Genomic DNA, 17,097 nt, shown 5'->3' on the forward strand with positions numbered 1-17,097 from the left:
AAAAAAAAAAAAAAAAAAAAGAAAAAAAAGAAAGAAGGGGATCATTAAATGCTGTTTTTCCATGATGTCACAGGTCCAGGGAGCAGCCTGGTGCCCTGGGGTGAGCTGCAGCCCCCACTCCACAGCCAGATCAGCGGCTTCGTGGAAGGGGTCCAAGCCCGCACCTACAAGCCGCTGCTGGCCCGGCCCAGGTGCGAGGGGCTGGAGGCCCGGATCGAGCACTTCGTGCGGAGGGGCCGCATCGAGCCGCCCCAGGGGCCGGGGCTGCCGGGGCAGGGGCCCGGGGAGCCCCCCGAGGGCAAGCGGGGCAGCAGTGGGGCCCCCGAGCAGCTGCCCAAGAGGATCTGTATGGACACCGAGTGACGGGGCACCTCGGCATGGGGGCAGCAGACCCTTAGGCCTTTTTTTAAATTACTGTAGTTGAAAAAAAAAAAAAAAAAAGTGCTTTTCCAGTGCTATTTTTTATAAATCTCAAGAAAACCAGCGAAACGGCGTTGTGTTCTGGCTTGGGGGCAGTGGGAGGGGGCTCAGCGCCCCCCGCGCAGAGAGGCAGCGCTGAGGGGCCGGCTGAGGCTGTACGGGCTGGGACCGGGACCCCCACCCCTCTCGCTCCCCGGTACCTTCGGCCCGGGCCGGCCGCGCCGCTCCCGCCGCTCCGTTGTGACCCGCAACCGGCGCCGCGGTTTGAACACCCCCGCACGCCGCCATTGGCCAGCGCGGCTGTCGCTCAGCAGGCGGCACCTTCCCATTGGACAGATCCTCCGCGGTGCCGCACCCGCGGCGCCGCCATTGGCCGGCAGAGGGACGCGGAGAAGGAGGCAGAAGATGGCGGCGGGCGGCGGTGCGGCGCGGCGCTGTTGGCGGAGTGGCGCTGGGCTGGCCCAGGCGGTGCGTGGCGTCTGCGGGAGCAGACGGGCGACGGCGGCTCTGCGGGCGGAGGAGCTGGCGGAGCGGCTGCGGAAGAGCGAGGAGCAACAGCGAGAGGTGAGCGGAGTGCGGGCCGCTGGGCCCGGGGTCTCCGGACTACAACTCCCGGCGTGCACTGCGCGGGCGGGCACGGCGAACGGGACTCGCCGGTGAGGGAGCGGCTGGGATGGGAGAAAAACCATCCAGCTCCTCCCGCTGCCAGGGGCAGGGACACCTTCCCCTACAGCAGGGTGCTCCAAGCTTCTTCCAAACCTGGCCTTGGGCACTCCCAGAGATGGGGCAGTGCTCTGGGCAACCTGTGTCAGGGCCTCACCCCCCTCACAGGGAAAATTTCTTTCCAGTATTCCCTCTAACTCCATGTTTTGTCGGTGTGAAGCTATTCCCTCTTATCCTGTCACACCAGGCCCTTTCCCAAAGTCCCTGTCTAGCTCTCCTGGAGCCCCCTTAGGCACTACAAGGGGTTCTAAGCTCTCCCTGGAGCCTTCTCCAGGCAAACACCCCCCCCCTCCCAGCCTGGCTCCAGAGCCAAGGGGCTCCAGCCCTTGGAGCATCTCCGTGGCCTCCTCTGGACTGGCTCCAGCAGCCCCAGCTCCTTGCTGTGCTGGGCCCCCCGAGCTGGAGGCAGCTCTGCAGGTGGGGTCTCACCTGGGGGGCAGAGGGGCAGAATCCCCCCTGCCCTGCTGCCCACGCTGGGGATCAGCCCAGCACAGGGGGGTTCTGGGCCAGGGCCTGTCCAGCTCTCCCCCACCTGCACCCCAGGTGCTTCTCCCAGAGCTGCTCTCCATCCCTTCCTCCCCAGCCTGCATTGATCCTGGGGGTTGCTCTGACCCAGGTGCAGCACCTGCCCTTGGCCTTGTTGAACCTCATGAGATTCCCCAAGGCCGCTGACTGAGCTTGTCCCGATCCCTCTGGATTCCAGGCTGTGCCTCAGTCACGGAGCAGGAGCACAGGGAAGGCAAGCACATTGCTGCAGGTCCCCGTGCAGGTTTGTGTGAGAGCCAAGAGCTGTTTAAACCCCACCACTGGTGTCTCGTTCTCTCCTCAGGTCCCCAAGGACCCGACGCAGCGATGGCTCCGGGAGCTCGCTGCAATGAGCCAGCAGCTGCAGCAGGTTCACCCCAACGTCCTGGCCAAGATCCTTAAGCAGAGAACTCTATATCAGAATGGAGAGATTGTGGTGATAGACAAACCCTACGGGCTCCCTGTGCACGGTGAGGGCGAGTGGGGGATGGAAATGGATCCGTGGTGCTTACAGGATCCTCTGTCTCTGCCCTTCCTGTGCTGGGGTTTCCCTTCCCAGGGAGGGTTACAGGGGCTTGGCCACTGTCAGATCTCAGCCTTCCCCTTGCATTTTGGGGTGATTTAGGGTGCATGGGGAGTACGAGAGGTGAGACTCCTTGCTGCTGGGTCACACAGGCGGCCCTGGCATCAAGAACTGCATCGCTGATGTGCTGCCCATTTTGGCCAAGATGCTGGAGAACATGAAAGCTGAGCCCCTCCACCTCTGCCACCGGCTGGACAAGGAGACCACGGGTGTGATGGTGCTGGCACGGAGCAAGGAGGCAGCAGAGAAGATCCGTCTGCTCTTCAAAACCCGTCAGGTGGAGAAGATCTACTGGTAGGAAAGGCTTGAGTGAAGAGAGGGCTGTGAAAGGCCTTTAAAAAAGGGTGAGGGGACAATCCCTGGGGTCTGGGGGTTTTGTGGAAGTAGAGGGTGTTGCTTATCTTCCCCCTTCAGCACCATTTTATGGGACTGGGTCGTGGGAGAGGGGCTGAGGGGAGGGTTCCTGTCCTGTGAGAGCAGCATCCCGCAGACCTCTGCTTTCCCTTTCCAGGGCAATTGTCCTGGGGGACCCGGACCCTGTTGAGGGCGTTGTGGAGATCCCCATCGTGGAAAAGGAGGTGCAGAGCCACCAGTCCCACTACAAGGTGAGTCCTGTGTTCCCTGGCCGCCATTCTGGCCAGGCAGCCCCAGCATCCCCTCGTGTCTCCCCCAACTCCCCCTCTCACACCCTTCAGATGACACTGGCTCCCAACTACCGCCTGCGTCCAGAGGATGGGAAGGTGGTGAAGGCCCGCGGGAACCGGCACGCCGAGCGCGCGGTGACGCGGTACCGCCGGCTGGCCGCCGCCTCCGCCTGCTCGCTGCTGGAGCTCCAGCCCATCACCGGTGAGTGAGGCCTGCCTGGCTGTCCCAGGGCTGGCTCTGCTCTCTGCGCAGTCAGCAGCAGCTCTGGAAGGGGGAGCTTGTCATTAGACAAGACTGGAATTGTTTTTGGGACAAAGCTCTGGGAATGAGCCCTGCTGGGGTGATGCTTTGCTGCCGAGCTGTTTGTTGGCTGCCAGTGATTTTAGCACGGCTTTGTCCGGCACTGAGGGTGAGGTTTGGCCCAGCTGAATGTCAGCTTTCTCTTCTTCCCCTTTTCTCCTCAGGGGTGAAGCACCAGATCCGGGTTCACCTGGCTTATGGCCTGGGATGCCCCATCCTGGGGGATCACAAATACTCGCACTGGAGCAAACTGGCGCCCCAGGTAAGGCAGGTCTTGCACTGGGGAGCACCTGGAGCTGGATACAGCCCCTCGTGTCCCCCAGCTGCTCGTGGGCTGGGGATTTCAAGTCCCAGCTGAAAAGCTGCAGTTTTGAAGGGAACATTTTCTGTCCTTGCTACAGAAGCTTCCTGAGCTCACCCTGAGGAGGCTGAAGCTGGAGCAGAGCAAGGCTCGGCACCTGCCCCTGCACCTGCACGCCCACCGCCTCTGCCTGCCCCTGGGCCAGCCCTTAGACTTTGTCTGCAAGCTGCCCCTCTTCTTCCAGAAAACACTGAGGAAGCTAGAGCTGGACATCCCTAAGGACTGACGAGGCAGGAGTGGAATGGTGCCATGCATCTCCACATCTCCAGCACGTGGCAGCAGCTGTGCCCACCTTGGAGCCGGTGGTGGGGTGAAGCCTGCAGTCTCTGTGCTGGTGCTGATGCTGCTGGATTCAGAGTGGGTGCCTACCTGTGCTTCTGGCCCAGGAAAGCAGCTGGACACACTGAGGAGCCTCTAGTTGAGACAAACAAGGCTGGATGAAAGTTGGGCTTTGCCTGATTTGTGTTTTGAACTTGTCTCTGGGCAATAAAAGCTCCAGTTCCCTTGAGGGAAGGTGGTGTGTGTCTCTGTGTTCTGGCCAGGTGGGACTGAGTCTCTGTGTAGGTTTGAGCAGACCTGGTTGCAGCCCCTCCCAGATTTTGGAACTGTCACTTGTCTCTCCAGAGTTGTTTAGCTCAGATTTGGAGAGTCCCTTCATTGGAAAATCCATCGAAAGTGCAATTTGGCAGTGGCTCTGGGTATTTTTTTGCTGTGCACAAGGGGTTCCTTGGCTTGGCTGGGCTGAGCAGCTCTGAGACTGCCCCTGCTCTGTGCTGCCAGAGCTTGGTGTGGGTTTGTCAGCACTGTGCTGCTGGGAAACTGTTCTGTAACTGCTTTTTCAGTTATCTACTCCTTAGTTTTAGAACCCCTTTGGGGTTCCTTGCCCTTGGGAGCTTTCCTTAGAGCCAGTTTCTTCCCCCTGTGCCCTGAGAGGGAGGCAGGAGAAGGGATTGGTGATCTGGGTAATGGCAGCAGATGTTCTGCCTCAAAATTATCTCATTTGGTGTCTCCTGACCTGTCTGAGGAGCTTGGGGCTGGGCAGCAGGATGTTCTCGGACCCCTCTGGCTGGTTTGGGTGCTGGAAAGGGGGTTTTATGCCCCACTGGGCCACTGTGTATCTGGCTGGGGCTTCTTGCTGTGGGAGGGCCCAGTCCCCTGGCTCCCTGCTGAAAATAGCTGGGGACCCCCATGCCCTCGGGCCACAGCGCCAGAAATCTGTTGGCTGATGAGAGAGGGACATAAAACCACGGGGAGCCAGGAGCGGCTGTGGCCGGGCAGGAACGCTGCCCTGCAGGAATGCTGTCAGGGAGGAAAGCTGCTTTCCCAGCCTGCTGCCTTCCCTGCTTGCTGCTGTGGCTGCTGGGGTGGGTTTTTCTATTTCTGTTTGTGAAAAGGCTTCCCCTGTAATTACGAGGTGATTTAACGCCCTGTCTGAGCTGTCGTTCACAGCTGCCGGACACAGCGCTCTGCAGAATCTCGGCAGGGGCTCCTCAGCCTGGCAGAGTCGCTCCTTGAGCCAGTCACACCTCAGGCAGCCCTCATCAGTGTCTCTTCCTCACTTCAACATGTCCCTCTCGCACACGGCCGCCGAGTACATGCTCTCTGATGCTCTGCTCCCGGATCCCAGCAGTTCCCGAGCCAAGGGCTTGCGGCTGGAGCTGCCGAGCGATCGCCTGCTGAAGTTTGTCACCGTGGGGCTGCCCCTCTTCCTCGTCTCACTGGCTTTTGCCCGGGAGTTCTCTGCTGGTGAGTTGCAGCTTTTCCAATATGTTCTTCAGGTCGTGGGCAATCACCAGCGGTGGTTTGGTTTGGGCAAGCCCCTTGTATTCTTGATGGTGTCATGATCCAAAGCGGAACAGCCTGGAAGTCCAGTTTTAGGAGCTGTTCTGCCTCATGGGTGTTTATTGATTGTTTTTAATGGATCATAATTCACTGGGACAGTGTGGGAACAGCTGTGCTAACCCCAGGAGCAGCACTGAGTCAATGCCCAGCCTCAGCTGCTTGTGCCCAGCACCTTTGGGTGCCATGGGCTTGTTTCCAAGGAGGAGAAGGAGGAGGAGGAGGAGGGTACCAGCAGCACGGAGAGATGCTTTGTGACCTCAGGCTAAATCTGGCCTCGGCCAACATCTAACTGCTCTCCCTGAGGATTTGGTTTTACTCCAGTTTTTGGCTGGTTAGTCTATAATTCCCTGCACTGTGTACACACCGCTACACACAAAGGTTTTGTGTTTGGGAAGAGATGGAAAAGTCCTGGCTAGAAACACAGCAGCTCCAAAATGACCATGAAAAGGCTTTTTTTGATTCAAAGCAATGCCTGAGATGTAATTACCCTCCTGTAAGGCATTTGCTCATGGCTTTGGAGTGTTCCTCCACCCTCCATGGCTGAGGTTTGCTCTCCTCCTCACCCCAGGCTCCCAGATCAGCTGCTTCTCTCCCACCAACTTCACGGGGAAGCAGTCTGCCTACGCCGACACGGCTTGCTGGGACTCCCTCATCCACCATGGCTTTGACGCCGAGGGACGTGCCATCACCAAGTCCCTCTGGGCTCTCAAGGTAGGGTCAAAGTCACGTCTGGGTTCCCCTGCATCCCATCTGGACATCCACAGCAAGAGCAACTCCACATCCTCAACAACCGTTCGTATTCTTTGCCCAGGTTTTCCCCTACTCGCTGCTGGTGGTGGCGGTGCTGATGTACCTGCCGTACCTGCTGTGGCGTTACGCTGCCGCCCCTGCCCTGCACTGTGACCTCCTCTTCATCATCGACGAGCTGGATAAATCCTACAACCGCTCCGTGCGCCTGGTGCAGCACATGAAGAAAGTCCAGCAGGCCAGTGCCGAGCCGGAGCAATTCTGGGAGGAGTATGAGAGGTGAGGCCAGGCCAGGTCACTGTGGCCCTTGGAGTCCCTCCACGGGACGTTGTGGCTGCACCCAGGATGGACCTGGGTGAAATGGGGGGTGGCTCTCACTCCCCCTGTGTCCCTCCACCCCCAGGGCCCGCCAGGAGAGGTATTTCGAGTTCCCGTTGCTGGAGCGGTACCTGACCTGCAAGCAGCACGCCCACGCCCTGGTGTTCATCTACATCCTGAGGAACGTGCTGCTGCTCCTGTTCTTGGCTGCTACCTGCCTCTACCTGGTCTTTCTCCACCTTAACATCTTCTTCCAGGATGAGTTCAGCTGCTCCATCAAAACGGGGTTGCTCCAGGCAGAGGCGCACATCCCCTCGCTCATCCCTTGCAAGCTGGTCTTCTTCTCCGTGTTCCAGCTCATCAGCCTCTCAGTTGGCAGTGTCTATGTCCTCCTCATCCCTGTTGTCATCTACAATGCCCTGCAGCTCTGCCAGTGGGACAAGGGGTTGCTCTCTGTCTATGAGATGCTGCCTGCCTTCGACCTGCTCAGTCGAAGGATGCTCACCTGCCCCCTCAACGACCTCAACGTCATCCTTCTCTTCCTCCGTGCCAACATCTCCGAGCTGACCTCCTTCAGCCGCCTCAATGCTGTCAGTGCCCTGAGGGAAGCCACTGCCAACAAGGAGGACATCGATACTGTCGTTGACTTCATGACACTGCTGGCTGGGCTGGAGACCACCAAGCCCAAACACCAAGCTTGCGGCCCCGAGGCCGAAGGCAGTACAGCCCTCTCCAATGGTGCAGCCCTAGGTAGGCTTTTTGGGTAGAGACAACTTCTTTGCTCTTCTCTTGGCTCCCACACCACAAGATCCCACCCTTGAAATGTGGCTGGCCAACCCTAAATCCTTTGCCAAGACCTTAAGGTGTTCAGGGCATAGCTGGGGGTCACTGTGAGGGCTGACAAATCCTGGAAGGGGTTCTGGCATCCAGAGTGTGATGCTACTGCGATCCAAGGTGTGGGCAGGGGTTGCTATAGGAACAGCAAGCCAAGAGATTGCTGCTTAAATCCAAGCTCTGGGCAAACTGCGGGGCTGGGAGGGTCCCTGTTTTTGGCAGCTCATCCTGCTGGGAGTGAGGTTGAGAGTTTCAAATCCTGGGGGGCTGATGCCAAGGATGCCATGCCCGCCCCCCTTCTCCCGTTCATATGGTACTGGTGGGCACAGTGGGCCTGTGTGTGGAGATGGGTTCCAAGATAAAACCACATTCCCAGGACCTGTACTGCTCCCTCTCCCACATGCTTTGGGTTTTGGGGAGCTGGATGCCTCCTCTGGGGTCTCACAGGGACCCCTGGTGTCCATGGCAAGTGGTTTGCAGGCTGTGTGAGACAGCCCAGCCCCACAGGTAGGAGCTGAGAGGCCTGGGCTTCACTCCTGGCCCTGAACACAGTCTGAATTATGGTATAAAAAAACCCACAGACTGAGCTGGAGTCTGCATCCTTGTTACTATGGCAACCCAGGGCCAGCACAGCTGGCTCCTGGGCCAGTTACTTGGTGCTGGAAAAAGCCCAGATCCTAGTCCAGCTAATTAACTGCCTGCTCTTCTCTCCTTGTCTAGAACCAAAGCCTGGAGTGGAAACGATGGGAAAAGCCTCACGGGACTCACTCGGCTCTGCCTGACCCCGAAGGAGGCAGCAGGCAGGGATCCTGTGATCCCAGGATCCACTTTTCTGACAGAGCTCTACTGCAGCAGCCGGGCTGAACCCACCTGTGCTTCCTGCACCTGGCCTTTCCCTTCTTATGTACATTCGTCCAGCAAAAAAGGGTTAAACAATCTGTGTTTTGTGCAGAACCTCTTGGTCTCTTATTCTAAGAACTGGGTGCCATGCTGTGCCTCTTCACACAAATTTCCCTGCTCTTTTGGTAAGAGGTGGGGCACGGAGGATTAGAAATGCTCCTTCAGATTAGAAATCTGAAGGAAAAAAAAAGATCCAGGAATAAAATGAGTTTAACTTTTTATTAAGAGAGGGAGGTGGAAGGCACTTGCAGCCCTCCACAGCTCCGTCCCAGCCCAGCCTTAGTATTTGGCTGTGGTTTTTTGGCAGAGCTCCTCTCTCCCCCTCTCCACCCTGCAGCTGGAAGCTGATCCCTGGATCCTGTGAGCACCCTGCCCTGGGGATCAGCAGTCTGTACCCAGAGAAATGGGGTGTCTGGGGGGCCAGGACCAGCTCCATAGGGAAGGGAGCAGCAGTGAGGGGTTCAGCTCCCATTGCTGTGTCCTGCTGCTTCTCCTTACATAATTTTTCATATATTTAATTGTAATTGGCTTTTCCCCCTTCCCCCCACCCTGTAGCCTTGGCTTGAGTCCACAGAGGAGCTGAAAATTTGTTTAATTAATAAGGTAGTAATGAAGTCTCTGATTCCCTGGCTTGGGAAGGGACAGTGCCAGGAGCCATTAGTGTTTTGCCAGAGGTCTGAGCTCACTCATCTCCCTAATTTAGGGGGTACCTGGAGCTGGGAAGGAGCAGCAGCTCCCTCCCTCCGTCAGCATTCCCTGCAGGGAGGGTGTCCAGCAGGAAGGGGGGTGCAGGCAGCCCCTGGGAGTTGTACAGGGGGCAGGCCTGGTACTCACAGGGCCACTCAGCCCAGGCATAGCGCAGGCCCAGCACCAGTGTCCTGCAGCCACTCAGCGCCAACGTCACCGTGCGGGACCCCACTGCCACCACTGGTGCCAGCAGCCACTGGCACGGGGATGCCTGGCTGGAACAGCACACCTGGAGAGGGGAGAAACTCCCATCAGTGTTGCCTTCCCTTTTGCAGCTCTTTGGAGAGGATATCCCACTCCTCACCTCAAATGCCCGCGCATCCCTCTGACGGTAGATGAGCTTCTGGCTGTAGGTGACATTCAGCAGCCCCCTGGTCACCTCCAGGACAGCCCGGGTGGGATATGGTCCCTGGAACACGAGGCCCTTGTCCCCATAGGCCACAGCCATGGCACCCAGCAGCAGTCGGTGAGCCACATTCTGCTTGTCCCGGGGGTGGATACTGCCCAGGAAGAGGAGGAAGATGGAGCTGGAACCCAAAAACTCCATCCCTACATCCTCACCCCAGCCCAGGACTCACCTGCCATAGGGAGAGTGCTCATCGCCCAGATCCATGGCTACAGCCATGAAAGTTCTGGGCATCCTGGCATTGGGAACAACCCCCAGGTTGGCTGTTTGGTGCCAGCGGAGCCGGGCGAAGCTGTCGTCTGCACTCTGACGGCGGTAGGTGGACAGCTGAGGGGCACAAGGGAAATGGGGAAGTGGCTCAGATCCCAAAACTGGCCACTGTGGTCCCTGCCTGGGATTTTCAGCACTTGGCAGGATGCATATGTGTTTAGAGCATCCTCTCCCTGGCATCCCCCAAGGACAACAGGGGATGTCACCCCTCTCACCCCCCGACACCTGCACAAAGCCAAAGGGGAGAAGTGGCTCCGTCTGTCTGGCTGATCCGGTGTGGAACGCCCAGCGCCAGTCAGCAATGAGCGCAGGGAAGGTGCAGTTGTACTGGTCTGTGTTCAGGAAGGTATTGGCCTCACCTGTCTCCCAGAAAGAAGGGCTGGTGAGAGCCAGTGGGACAGTGAGGGCTGCTCCACCCCAGGGGATAGAAATGGGGGGCTCACCCTGGTACCAAGCGACACCCCGTAGGGTCATGTTGAGCAGCGGGTGGATCATGGCGTTCCAGAGCACGGAGGGCGTTTGTGGGCCAGAGAGATGCTGATGTGGGAAGGTGCTGGAAGACACAGCTAGGTTTAAGTGGAGTACAAAGCACAAGACAGCCTTTAGGTTAAAGCAAGCACCACTGCAAAGGGAGATCTGGGATCCCTCTCTTCTCCCTTTACCCACCCAGATGTGCCTTATGCTAGGCATGGGAGGTGTTTTTATCCAGAGAGGGTATAATCATGCATAGAGGGGGCTGTGAGGCTCCTGGAGAGGAGGTGGGGTGGGAAGGGATGAGGATACTCCCCAAAAGCAGCGTGGTACAGGGCAGGAGGTGTTTCCACAGCACCTTCTCTCACCTCCCTGTGTCCTCTGGGAGCCCACATGCCTGCAGAACTCGGCGGGAGGACCAGGCCTCGATGGGGGTCCCTCCCCAGGCTACCTCCACCAGCCCGATGGGGGACCCCAGAGCCTCATACAGGGAGCGCCCCAACAGCCAGCACACGGCCGAGAAGTAGGTGAAATTCCCATGGCCCAGGTTTTCTGCTCAAGAAACAGCAGGCTGCAAAGGGAAGCAGTGGGAAAAAAAACATTTCCAAGCTCTCTTTTGGAGGCACATTGCACTCACCAGCTGTTGGAATGGACCATGGCAAATCAATCTGCTCCAGGTCCTCCAGCTCCACACTGGAGCGGGCAGGCGCCGCAGCAAAGATACGGATGTAGGGATAGTGAGTGGCGGCGGCGAGCTCCTGGCTGGCATTGGCCACCTGAAGAAGGGCCAGGAGCATGCAAGGTGCTTCTCTGCCTGATTCCTACCGGCTCCTGATCTGTGCTGTGGGGCCTTACCTGCAGGACTGTCATTGCCATGTTGCTCTGCCCACTGCAAAGCCACACATCTCCAAAGTAGATGTCCCGCAGTGTCACTTTCTCCAAGCCCTGCTCAGCTGTCAGTGCATAGGGACCGCCCCGATCCACTGGGTCCAGGACAGCTGTCCAAGTCCCAGAAGGTCCTGGAGGAAGAGGATGGTGCTTATCTTCCACCACCCTTATGAAGGCCTCAAGACCTTCACCAGGATGTTGGATGAGCAGCCAACAACCAGTGGGGAAGGACAGATAACAGGGAAAAGCTTCTCCACCACAGACACAGGTTGGGGAAGTGGATTTCAGAAGCTCTCTGGCATCAGAGGGACCTTTCTCCTGCAGGAATTTAGGGGTTAAAAAAGAAAACCTGGAAAACAAATGTGTGTCAGAGCAGAAGCTGCTGGGAGGAACTGGGATTACAGGAGCAGCTTGGTGTGTGTGACACTGAGATGTCTCCAGCTAATTTTAGAGGCGCCAAATCGAAGCGTAAAGATATTCTGCTGGAGCTTAGCGTGGATTTTCTGGCTGGATCCTGCAGATCTCCAGGATTGCTGCTCTCCCACAAGACACCTCCAGGTTCTTCATCTTATGGAGATGCCCTTGGGCAGCACTTTTACCCTCCAAAGGTGATGAGCTCCCTCCCAACTCTTCAGGCAGGGATGTAGCTGGGATTTGAGGTGCCCCTGAGCCCTCCCAGCTCCAGGAAGGTTCTGCTTGCACAGACAACAGCCTTTGGGGCTTAGAGATCCCACAGGATCCTCCAAGGGGGCACAGGTTGAAAAAGAACCTGAGGGTGCTCTGGAGGTTCCTCAGACCTGGTTTAGACAGGGAGAGAAGCTAAACTCCCCTTGTCCCCTCCACAGCCTCATCGCTCGGCTCCAGCCCGTGCGGTGCCACCCACTCCAGCAGCAGCTCCGCTCCCGCTGGGCGCCCACGGGAGCCACTGCTGGCAACCAAAGTGAGCAAAGGCTGCCACTGCTGGGGAGGGGAATGGCTGAGCCCACCCAGGGCTCCTGGAGAGGGAAAAGAATGAGCTGGAGATGTCACGAGCACCTCTGCAGCCCCAGAGCAGCAGCGTGACAAACAGAGGTGTGCCAAACCCTGCCTCACTCACCTCACCATCGGCTCTGATTTGGGCTCAGACAGGTTTTTGGCCACCAAAACCATCAGTTTCTAGTGAAAGTCTGGGACTGACCTTTAACCTGTGCTGTTTTCTCCATGATGACGAGGCCACTGGCACCTGAGAGAGTCAGGGTCACCATGGCCCCTAGCTCCCCGTGGCCCCACACCACAGCCCCTGACGGCTTCTGCTGCAGCACCATGTGGTCACCATAGTAGGAGGCAAAGCTGAGCATTCCCCCTGGAATCAGCAAACAGGGCAAACATCAGCTCCAAGAGAAAAACACCCTCAGCATGGCCTCTGACCCCCTCTTAAATACAGATTATTTGAGATCCCACCTAATTTACAGATTCCTGGTCAGCTTTAAAGTGGTTAAAATCACCACAGAGCTGAGGAAGGGGCAGAATTTAAATTCCACAAGAGGGAATTCACCTCCTAAAGTACAGGGAGCATGTTACATCTTGTATTACATGGATTTGGATACAGATTTTGGTAAAAATTCCTCTAATAACAGCATGGGAGTGTCTCTCCCAGCCCAGCCTTGCTAATTAATGTTCTGATGTATTTTTCCCTTGGAAAAAGGTTTGTCAAGGAGTGGGATGGAAAACAGCAGCATCGGCAAAGGCACCTTCAGTGGGGATGGAAGGAGAAGGCTCAGCCCTGGCATCCCCAAAAGCCCCATTTTTGCAGAGTGAAAAGAAAATCATATTTGAAAAGGGGGTCAGAATAATATGTGAGGGGTGACCTGGGCAGAGAACCCCAGTGACCAAATCAGAGCTCATGGAGCCTCATCTCCTCTGCAGCTCATCCTAGGCTGGGTTTTAGGAAGGAAAGGAACAATATTCTTGGCCCCTCAGGAGTCAGCTGCATCGCCGGTCCCGCTGCCTCATGCCACAAGGCTCCGGGAGTTATATAAAAAACAAGTCGGAGGAGAAAAAAAAACCTAAAACTGAGACGCCAGGGAAGAGTGGAAGCTATAAAAAGCAGCTGGGAGGAGGGAAGGGAAGAAGAAGGGAGGAGGGAAGGGAGGAGAGCCCACGAGACACCACCAAGGAGCCGCATGCGGCTCCCACCTTACGTAAAGCATCGTCCCACGGCAGCAGAGCTGGGCCAAGGGCGCTGGGGAGGGGCTGGGGGTGTGAAGGGTATCAAAGTGGGACTCAAAGCATGCAAAGGGCATTGAGGTGGGGTTTGGGGGATGCCACACTTGTCAAAGTGGGACTCAGGGTGTGCAGAGGGTGTCAAACTGGGGCTCTGGGAGTGCAGAGGGCATAGAAAGAGAGCTTGGGGGTGCAAAGAGTGTGAAAGATGGGTGGGGGGTAACAAGGACATCAAAACTGGGCCAAAGGGGATGCCAAAGGCATCAAAATGGGGCTGGGATGGCACCAAGGGCCCAAAAGTGGGGCTCAGACTACTGCCAACATCATCAAAGAGGGTCTGGGGGTTCAGAGGGTGTCAAAGTGGGGCTGGGAGGATTTACAGGAGGTGCCATGAGGGGCACCCGGAGAGCGGGGCTGGGGAAGTGCCAATGCACATACGAGGCTCGGAGTGTGCAAAGGGCACCAAATCAAGGCTTGCGAGGCCTTAGAGGATTCCCCGGGCATCGGAGCCGGGCTGCTGCGATGCCAAGGGTTCTGGCGATGCCAAGTGCCCCGAAGTGGGTCTCGGGGGATCTCAGGGGAGGCTCGCTCCCGGGCCCGGCTGCAGAGGATGCCCGCGGGGCTGGGGGGGTCGGAGGGGGACCCTCCCCAGCCCTTTACCTGCCGCCGCCGGAGCCAGAGCCAGCAGCGCCAGCAGCGCCCACGCCGCCATCCTGGGGGGCCAACGGACTGCGAGGGCGCCGGGACCCCCGGCACTGCCCGGTATGGGCCGGTACCGCCCGGTACCCCCCGGGGCCCCCCGGTACCCCCGGCCCGCCCCGCAGGCGGGCCCGGCGCGCGGGGGGGCGTGGCCTGTGCACGCACCGCCCATTGGGGCGGTTGCCAAGCGACAGCGTCCGCACCACGGCCTGAGGTGCCGGCGCGGCCCGGTCCGGCTCTGACGGGAGAGGCCGAGAGGAAAGGCCGGGAGCGCGGGGCCGAGGGTTGCGGGGCTGTGGGAGGAGCCGGGGCACACCGGGGGAGAGAACCGGGGCACACCGGGGGAGAGAACCGGGGCACACCGGGGACGGGAGCCGCGACCCCCCCGCGCCCGCTCACCCCGCCCAGGCCGGGGCGGCGCGCGCGCAGAGAGAGAGGCGGCCGTGCGCGTGCGCGGCGGGCAGGGAGCGTGTCTTCCCCTAGCGGCGGCTCTGGCCCCCTCAGACGTTCGTCCGCGGGTTCGAGTCCCGGCGCTGCCCGGTGGCACCGGGCACTGTGGGTGCCGCTGCAGAGCGTCCAGGAGAAGCGACCATGTCCATCGCCGCCTCCAACACCAGCATGAGGGTGCCTGCCGGCTTCCGGAACCTGCTGGAGGGGCTGGCGCGGGAAGTGCTGCGGGAGCAGCCCACCAACGTGGTGGCCTTTGCAGCGCAGTACTTCCAAAAGCTGCTGCAGCAGAGAGAGGGTGAGTGGCCTTGCCCAGCAGCCATCCCCACACTGCCATCGCCTGCCCCACGCTGCATTGCCTGCCCAGCCTGCTCCGTCTGCCCATCGCCAGGGCGTCAGGCCTGCCCCACATGTCCCTTGCCGAGGCTGTCAGTCCTGCCCCCTGTGCCCACCATCTGCAGCATCAGGTCTCTCCTGTGTGCCCATCACCAGGGCATCAAACCCGCCCTTGTGCCCATTGCCCATAGCCTTGTGCCTGTCTTTAATGCCTACCACCAAGGGCCATCAGGCCTTCCATTAGTGCCATCACCCAGGATGTTGTGCCTGTCCCATGTGCCCATCGCCCGTGGTACCAGGTGCCCATTGCATGTGGCATCAAGCCTCCTCCTTCCCTAGCTAGTGGCATTGACCCGGTGGCGTGGGGAGCCATGCTGGAGGACGATGGTCTCACCTGGCCCCCTTCCAAGGTAGGCTGCCCTCCACTCCACTGAGGTGCCAAGAGCTGCACTGTGTCCCTGCTCCCACCCTGTCCCTGCCACCCCTGTGCCACATCATCTAAATTTTCTTCTTTCTTCTGGGACCAGAAAGAGGCCAAGGACATGGAGGGGGAGCAGACAGCACCAGGGGAGGCAGGCAGCGTGCACAGCTCTGGATGACTGTGATTCCACCCCAAAATGAGTGGAGAGGAGCCAAAGAGGAGCATGTCCCCATAACCTTCATGAACTGGAACACCTCTCCGGAGATGCAACCTCAGCACTTGCCCCAGATCCCCCATTTCCCACTGTCCAACCCCAAAACTAAAAAAAGCCCCTTGGTCCTCCCCTGGCTCCTGCCCTTTTCCCGTGGGTGGGTGCTCCACTCCCATCCTGCCCCTGTGGTACTGTTTTAATGAGGAATTTTATTAACGAGGTCCCCGCTGTTATTAGCGTCGATCACCTGAGATTTCTCCCCGAAAAATCCTGGGTTTGGGGCTGAGCTGAGCACGGGATGATATTTTTAGCCTCTATATTTAGGCCCCTGCATCCCTGGAGGTTGGAAGAAACTTCATAACATCCCAGCGTGAAGGAATGATGTGACATTGCTCCTCTCCTACCCCCCTCCATAAGCTGAGATACCTCCATGGAGTTCTGGGGGACACTCAAGGGCCCCCTAGTCCTATTCCCGCCTGTGAAATTCATATTTTCCCACACAATGTGGTTTCAAAATCCCCCCCAAAAAGTGGGGTTTGCGTCGAAGCCGGCTGCTCTATTTTTGGAGAGGACTGAACCCCCCCATCCATGCTCACCCCGTTTTTACCCCCTCTTTCCTGTTTTCCATCGCCATATGTGGTGCTCGCCCACGGCACGGGGCATGACAGCGGCTCCCCAGGGAAAAACAGGAAGGAGGGATGGGGAAAAAAAGCTGGCGGGGACCCCGTGCCGGGGCTGATGCCAACCAGCTACGCCTTGACCCCCCCTGCAGCACCGCCTCGCCGGCTGCCGGCTCCTGCCTCGGCAGCCGGCAGCACTGCCCGCCCAGGGCACCATTCCAGCATCCAATTCCCTTTTCTTTTAAGGATTTTTTCCCGTTTTTAAAGGATTTTTTTAACACCTCGCTGCCACCATCTCGAACCACGACGGCGGGATGTTCTCAGCAGGTCTCGCCAGCTGCACTTCCCGTTCTCCCCTTCCAAAATCTGAGTTGTTTCCTTGGAATTAAAATTTTCGAGGTGCTGGAGCACCTGAAAAAGCATCATCCAGATGAAGGGGTCCAGGGAGGAAAAATGCAGAGCCTGGAACAGGCTCAAAACTCGCCATTAATGATTAGAAATGTTCTGGCATTTCGCGTCCCTCCTCCGCAGCCGCAGCCTGCGGGAGACGGCGGCGCTCGGCGGCTCTGCCAGGACCCGGCTGCCACGGATGGAGCGGATTTTGGGGGCTAATTGAGGGACTAATCCTAATTTTGGGGCTAACTTCTCAGATCCATGACCCCAAATGATTGACTCAGATCAATCACTCCAAAAACCCTTCCCACTTAACTCGCCCAAAACACCGGGTCTTCTCTCATTGGAGCAGGCACTGATGGATCTGGAGGGTCTAAAATCCAGGGAAAAGGATTTCTTCCCATCAAAAATCCCAGCAAGAGCTGCCAAGGCTTCTCCTGGAAGCTGCAGCGGGGTTTTCTGGAGCAGAGCTATTCCCACCCCCCACCCCCACCCACCCTGGTGTGCTGGTGGAAAGAAGTGATGGTGGAAAAGTGGCTCCATTGGGAGAGCTGAGTGGCTCACAGGGGAATTTGAGGGATGCCTGGGAGCATTTCCCAAGGGAGAATTTGGGTGCCTGGCATGTGCTGGGGCAGGGGTGACCCCCATCAACCTCCAAGTGTGGGGGAAGCAGTGGAGGGAGGTGGCAGTGGTGGGATGTGCCTGGGATGAGGTGGAGGGGGATGGGGAGCAGGGTGTCCTGGGGTGTCAGGGGAAAAGAGGTGCCACCACCTGCACCCAGCAGGAGT

At 58.4% G+C, this 17,097-nt stretch overlaps 6 protein-coding genes across 10 annotated transcripts in view; 4 read left to right on the forward strand and 2 right to left on the reverse strand.

The window, feature by feature from the left end:
- PUS3 (pseudouridine synthase 3) overlaps positions 1–585 on the forward strand; it is a 6,594-nt gene extending 6,009 nt beyond the window's left edge. For all 4 annotated transcript variants that reach the window (XM_041480510.1, XM_041480509.1, XM_041480512.1 and 1 more), the window contains exon 5: positions 74–585. In XM_041480510.1, the coding sequence (XP_041336444.1) occupies positions 74–363 (290 nt within the window). In that variant the 3' untranslated portion in view covers positions 364–585. The remainder of the gene's footprint in view (positions 1–73) is intronic.
- The window catches only part of HYLS1 (HYLS1 centriolar and ciliogenesis associated), a 6,393-nt gene extending 5,629 nt beyond the window's left edge, over positions 1–764 (reverse strand). The window contains exon 1 of the mRNA XM_041480516.1: positions 621–764. Coding sequence (XP_041336450.1) covers positions 621–749 — 129 coding nt within the window. The 5' untranslated portion in view covers positions 750–764. The remainder of the gene's footprint in view (positions 1–620) is intronic.
- Positions 765–795: 31 nt separating this feature from the next.
- Positions 796–4,065, forward strand: RPUSD4 (RNA pseudouridine synthase D4). Its single transcript, XM_041480515.1, has 7 exons — positions 796–984; positions 1,973–2,138; positions 2,344–2,545; positions 2,763–2,856; positions 2,947–3,097; positions 3,361–3,458; positions 3,598–4,065. The coding sequence occupies exons 1-7, from the start codon at positions 826–828 to the stop codon at positions 3,781–3,783; spliced, it is 1,056 nt and encodes a 351-aa protein (XP_041336449.1). The 5' UTR covers positions 796–825; the 3' UTR covers positions 3,784–4,065.
- A 74-nt stretch (positions 4,066–4,139) lies between these two features.
- PANX3 (pannexin 3) lies at positions 4,140–8,241 on the forward strand. The gene is made up of 5 exons (XM_041480514.1): positions 4,140–5,303; positions 5,968–6,110; positions 6,211–6,425; positions 6,550–7,214; positions 8,019–8,241. The coding sequence occupies exons 1-5, from the start codon at positions 5,123–5,125 to the stop codon at positions 8,078–8,080; spliced, it is 1,266 nt and encodes a 421-aa protein (XP_041336448.1). The 5' UTR covers positions 4,140–5,122; the 3' UTR covers positions 8,081–8,241.
- Positions 8,242–8,403: 162 nt separating this feature from the next.
- On the reverse strand, positions 8,404–14,014 carry SIAE (sialic acid acetylesterase). The gene is made up of 10 exons (XM_041480508.1): positions 13,843–14,014; positions 12,158–12,322; positions 10,948–11,111; positions 10,730–10,868; positions 10,461–10,644; positions 10,065–10,174; positions 9,847–9,980; positions 9,524–9,678; positions 9,250–9,445; positions 8,404–9,174 (listed from the first exon to the last, which is right to left on the reverse strand). The coding sequence occupies exons 1-10, from the start codon at positions 13,892–13,894 to the stop codon at positions 8,893–8,895; spliced, it is 1,581 nt and encodes a 526-aa protein (XP_041336442.1). The 5' UTR covers positions 13,895–14,014; the 3' UTR covers positions 8,404–8,892.
- A 57-nt stretch (positions 14,015–14,071) lies between these two features.
- Positions 14,072–15,516, forward strand: SPA17 (sperm autoantigenic protein 17). 2 transcript variants are annotated; one of them, XM_041480518.1, is made up of 3 exons: positions 14,072–14,626; positions 15,004–15,074; positions 15,192–15,432. In XM_041480518.1, exons 1-3 carry the CDS (start codon positions 14,473–14,475, stop codon positions 15,261–15,263), a joined length of 297 nt encoding a protein of 98 aa, XP_041336452.1. In that variant the 5' UTR covers positions 14,072–14,472; the 3' UTR covers positions 15,264–15,432. The 2 variants fall into 2 exon arrangements, with proteins under 2 accessions (XP_041336452.1, XP_041336451.1); XM_041480517.1 differs by lacking the exon at positions 15,004–15,074 and having other exon boundaries at positions 15,192–15,516.
- The last annotated feature ends 1,581 nt before the right edge of the window (positions 15,517–17,097 follow it).

Source organism: Pyrgilauda ruficollis, unplaced genomic scaffold (assembly GCF_017590135.1).
Source record: "Pyrgilauda ruficollis isolate IOZ18807 unplaced genomic scaffold, ASM1759013v1 scaffold52, whole genome shotgun sequence".
NCBI lineage: Eukaryota > Metazoa > Chordata > Aves > Passeriformes > Passeridae > Pyrgilauda > Pyrgilauda ruficollis.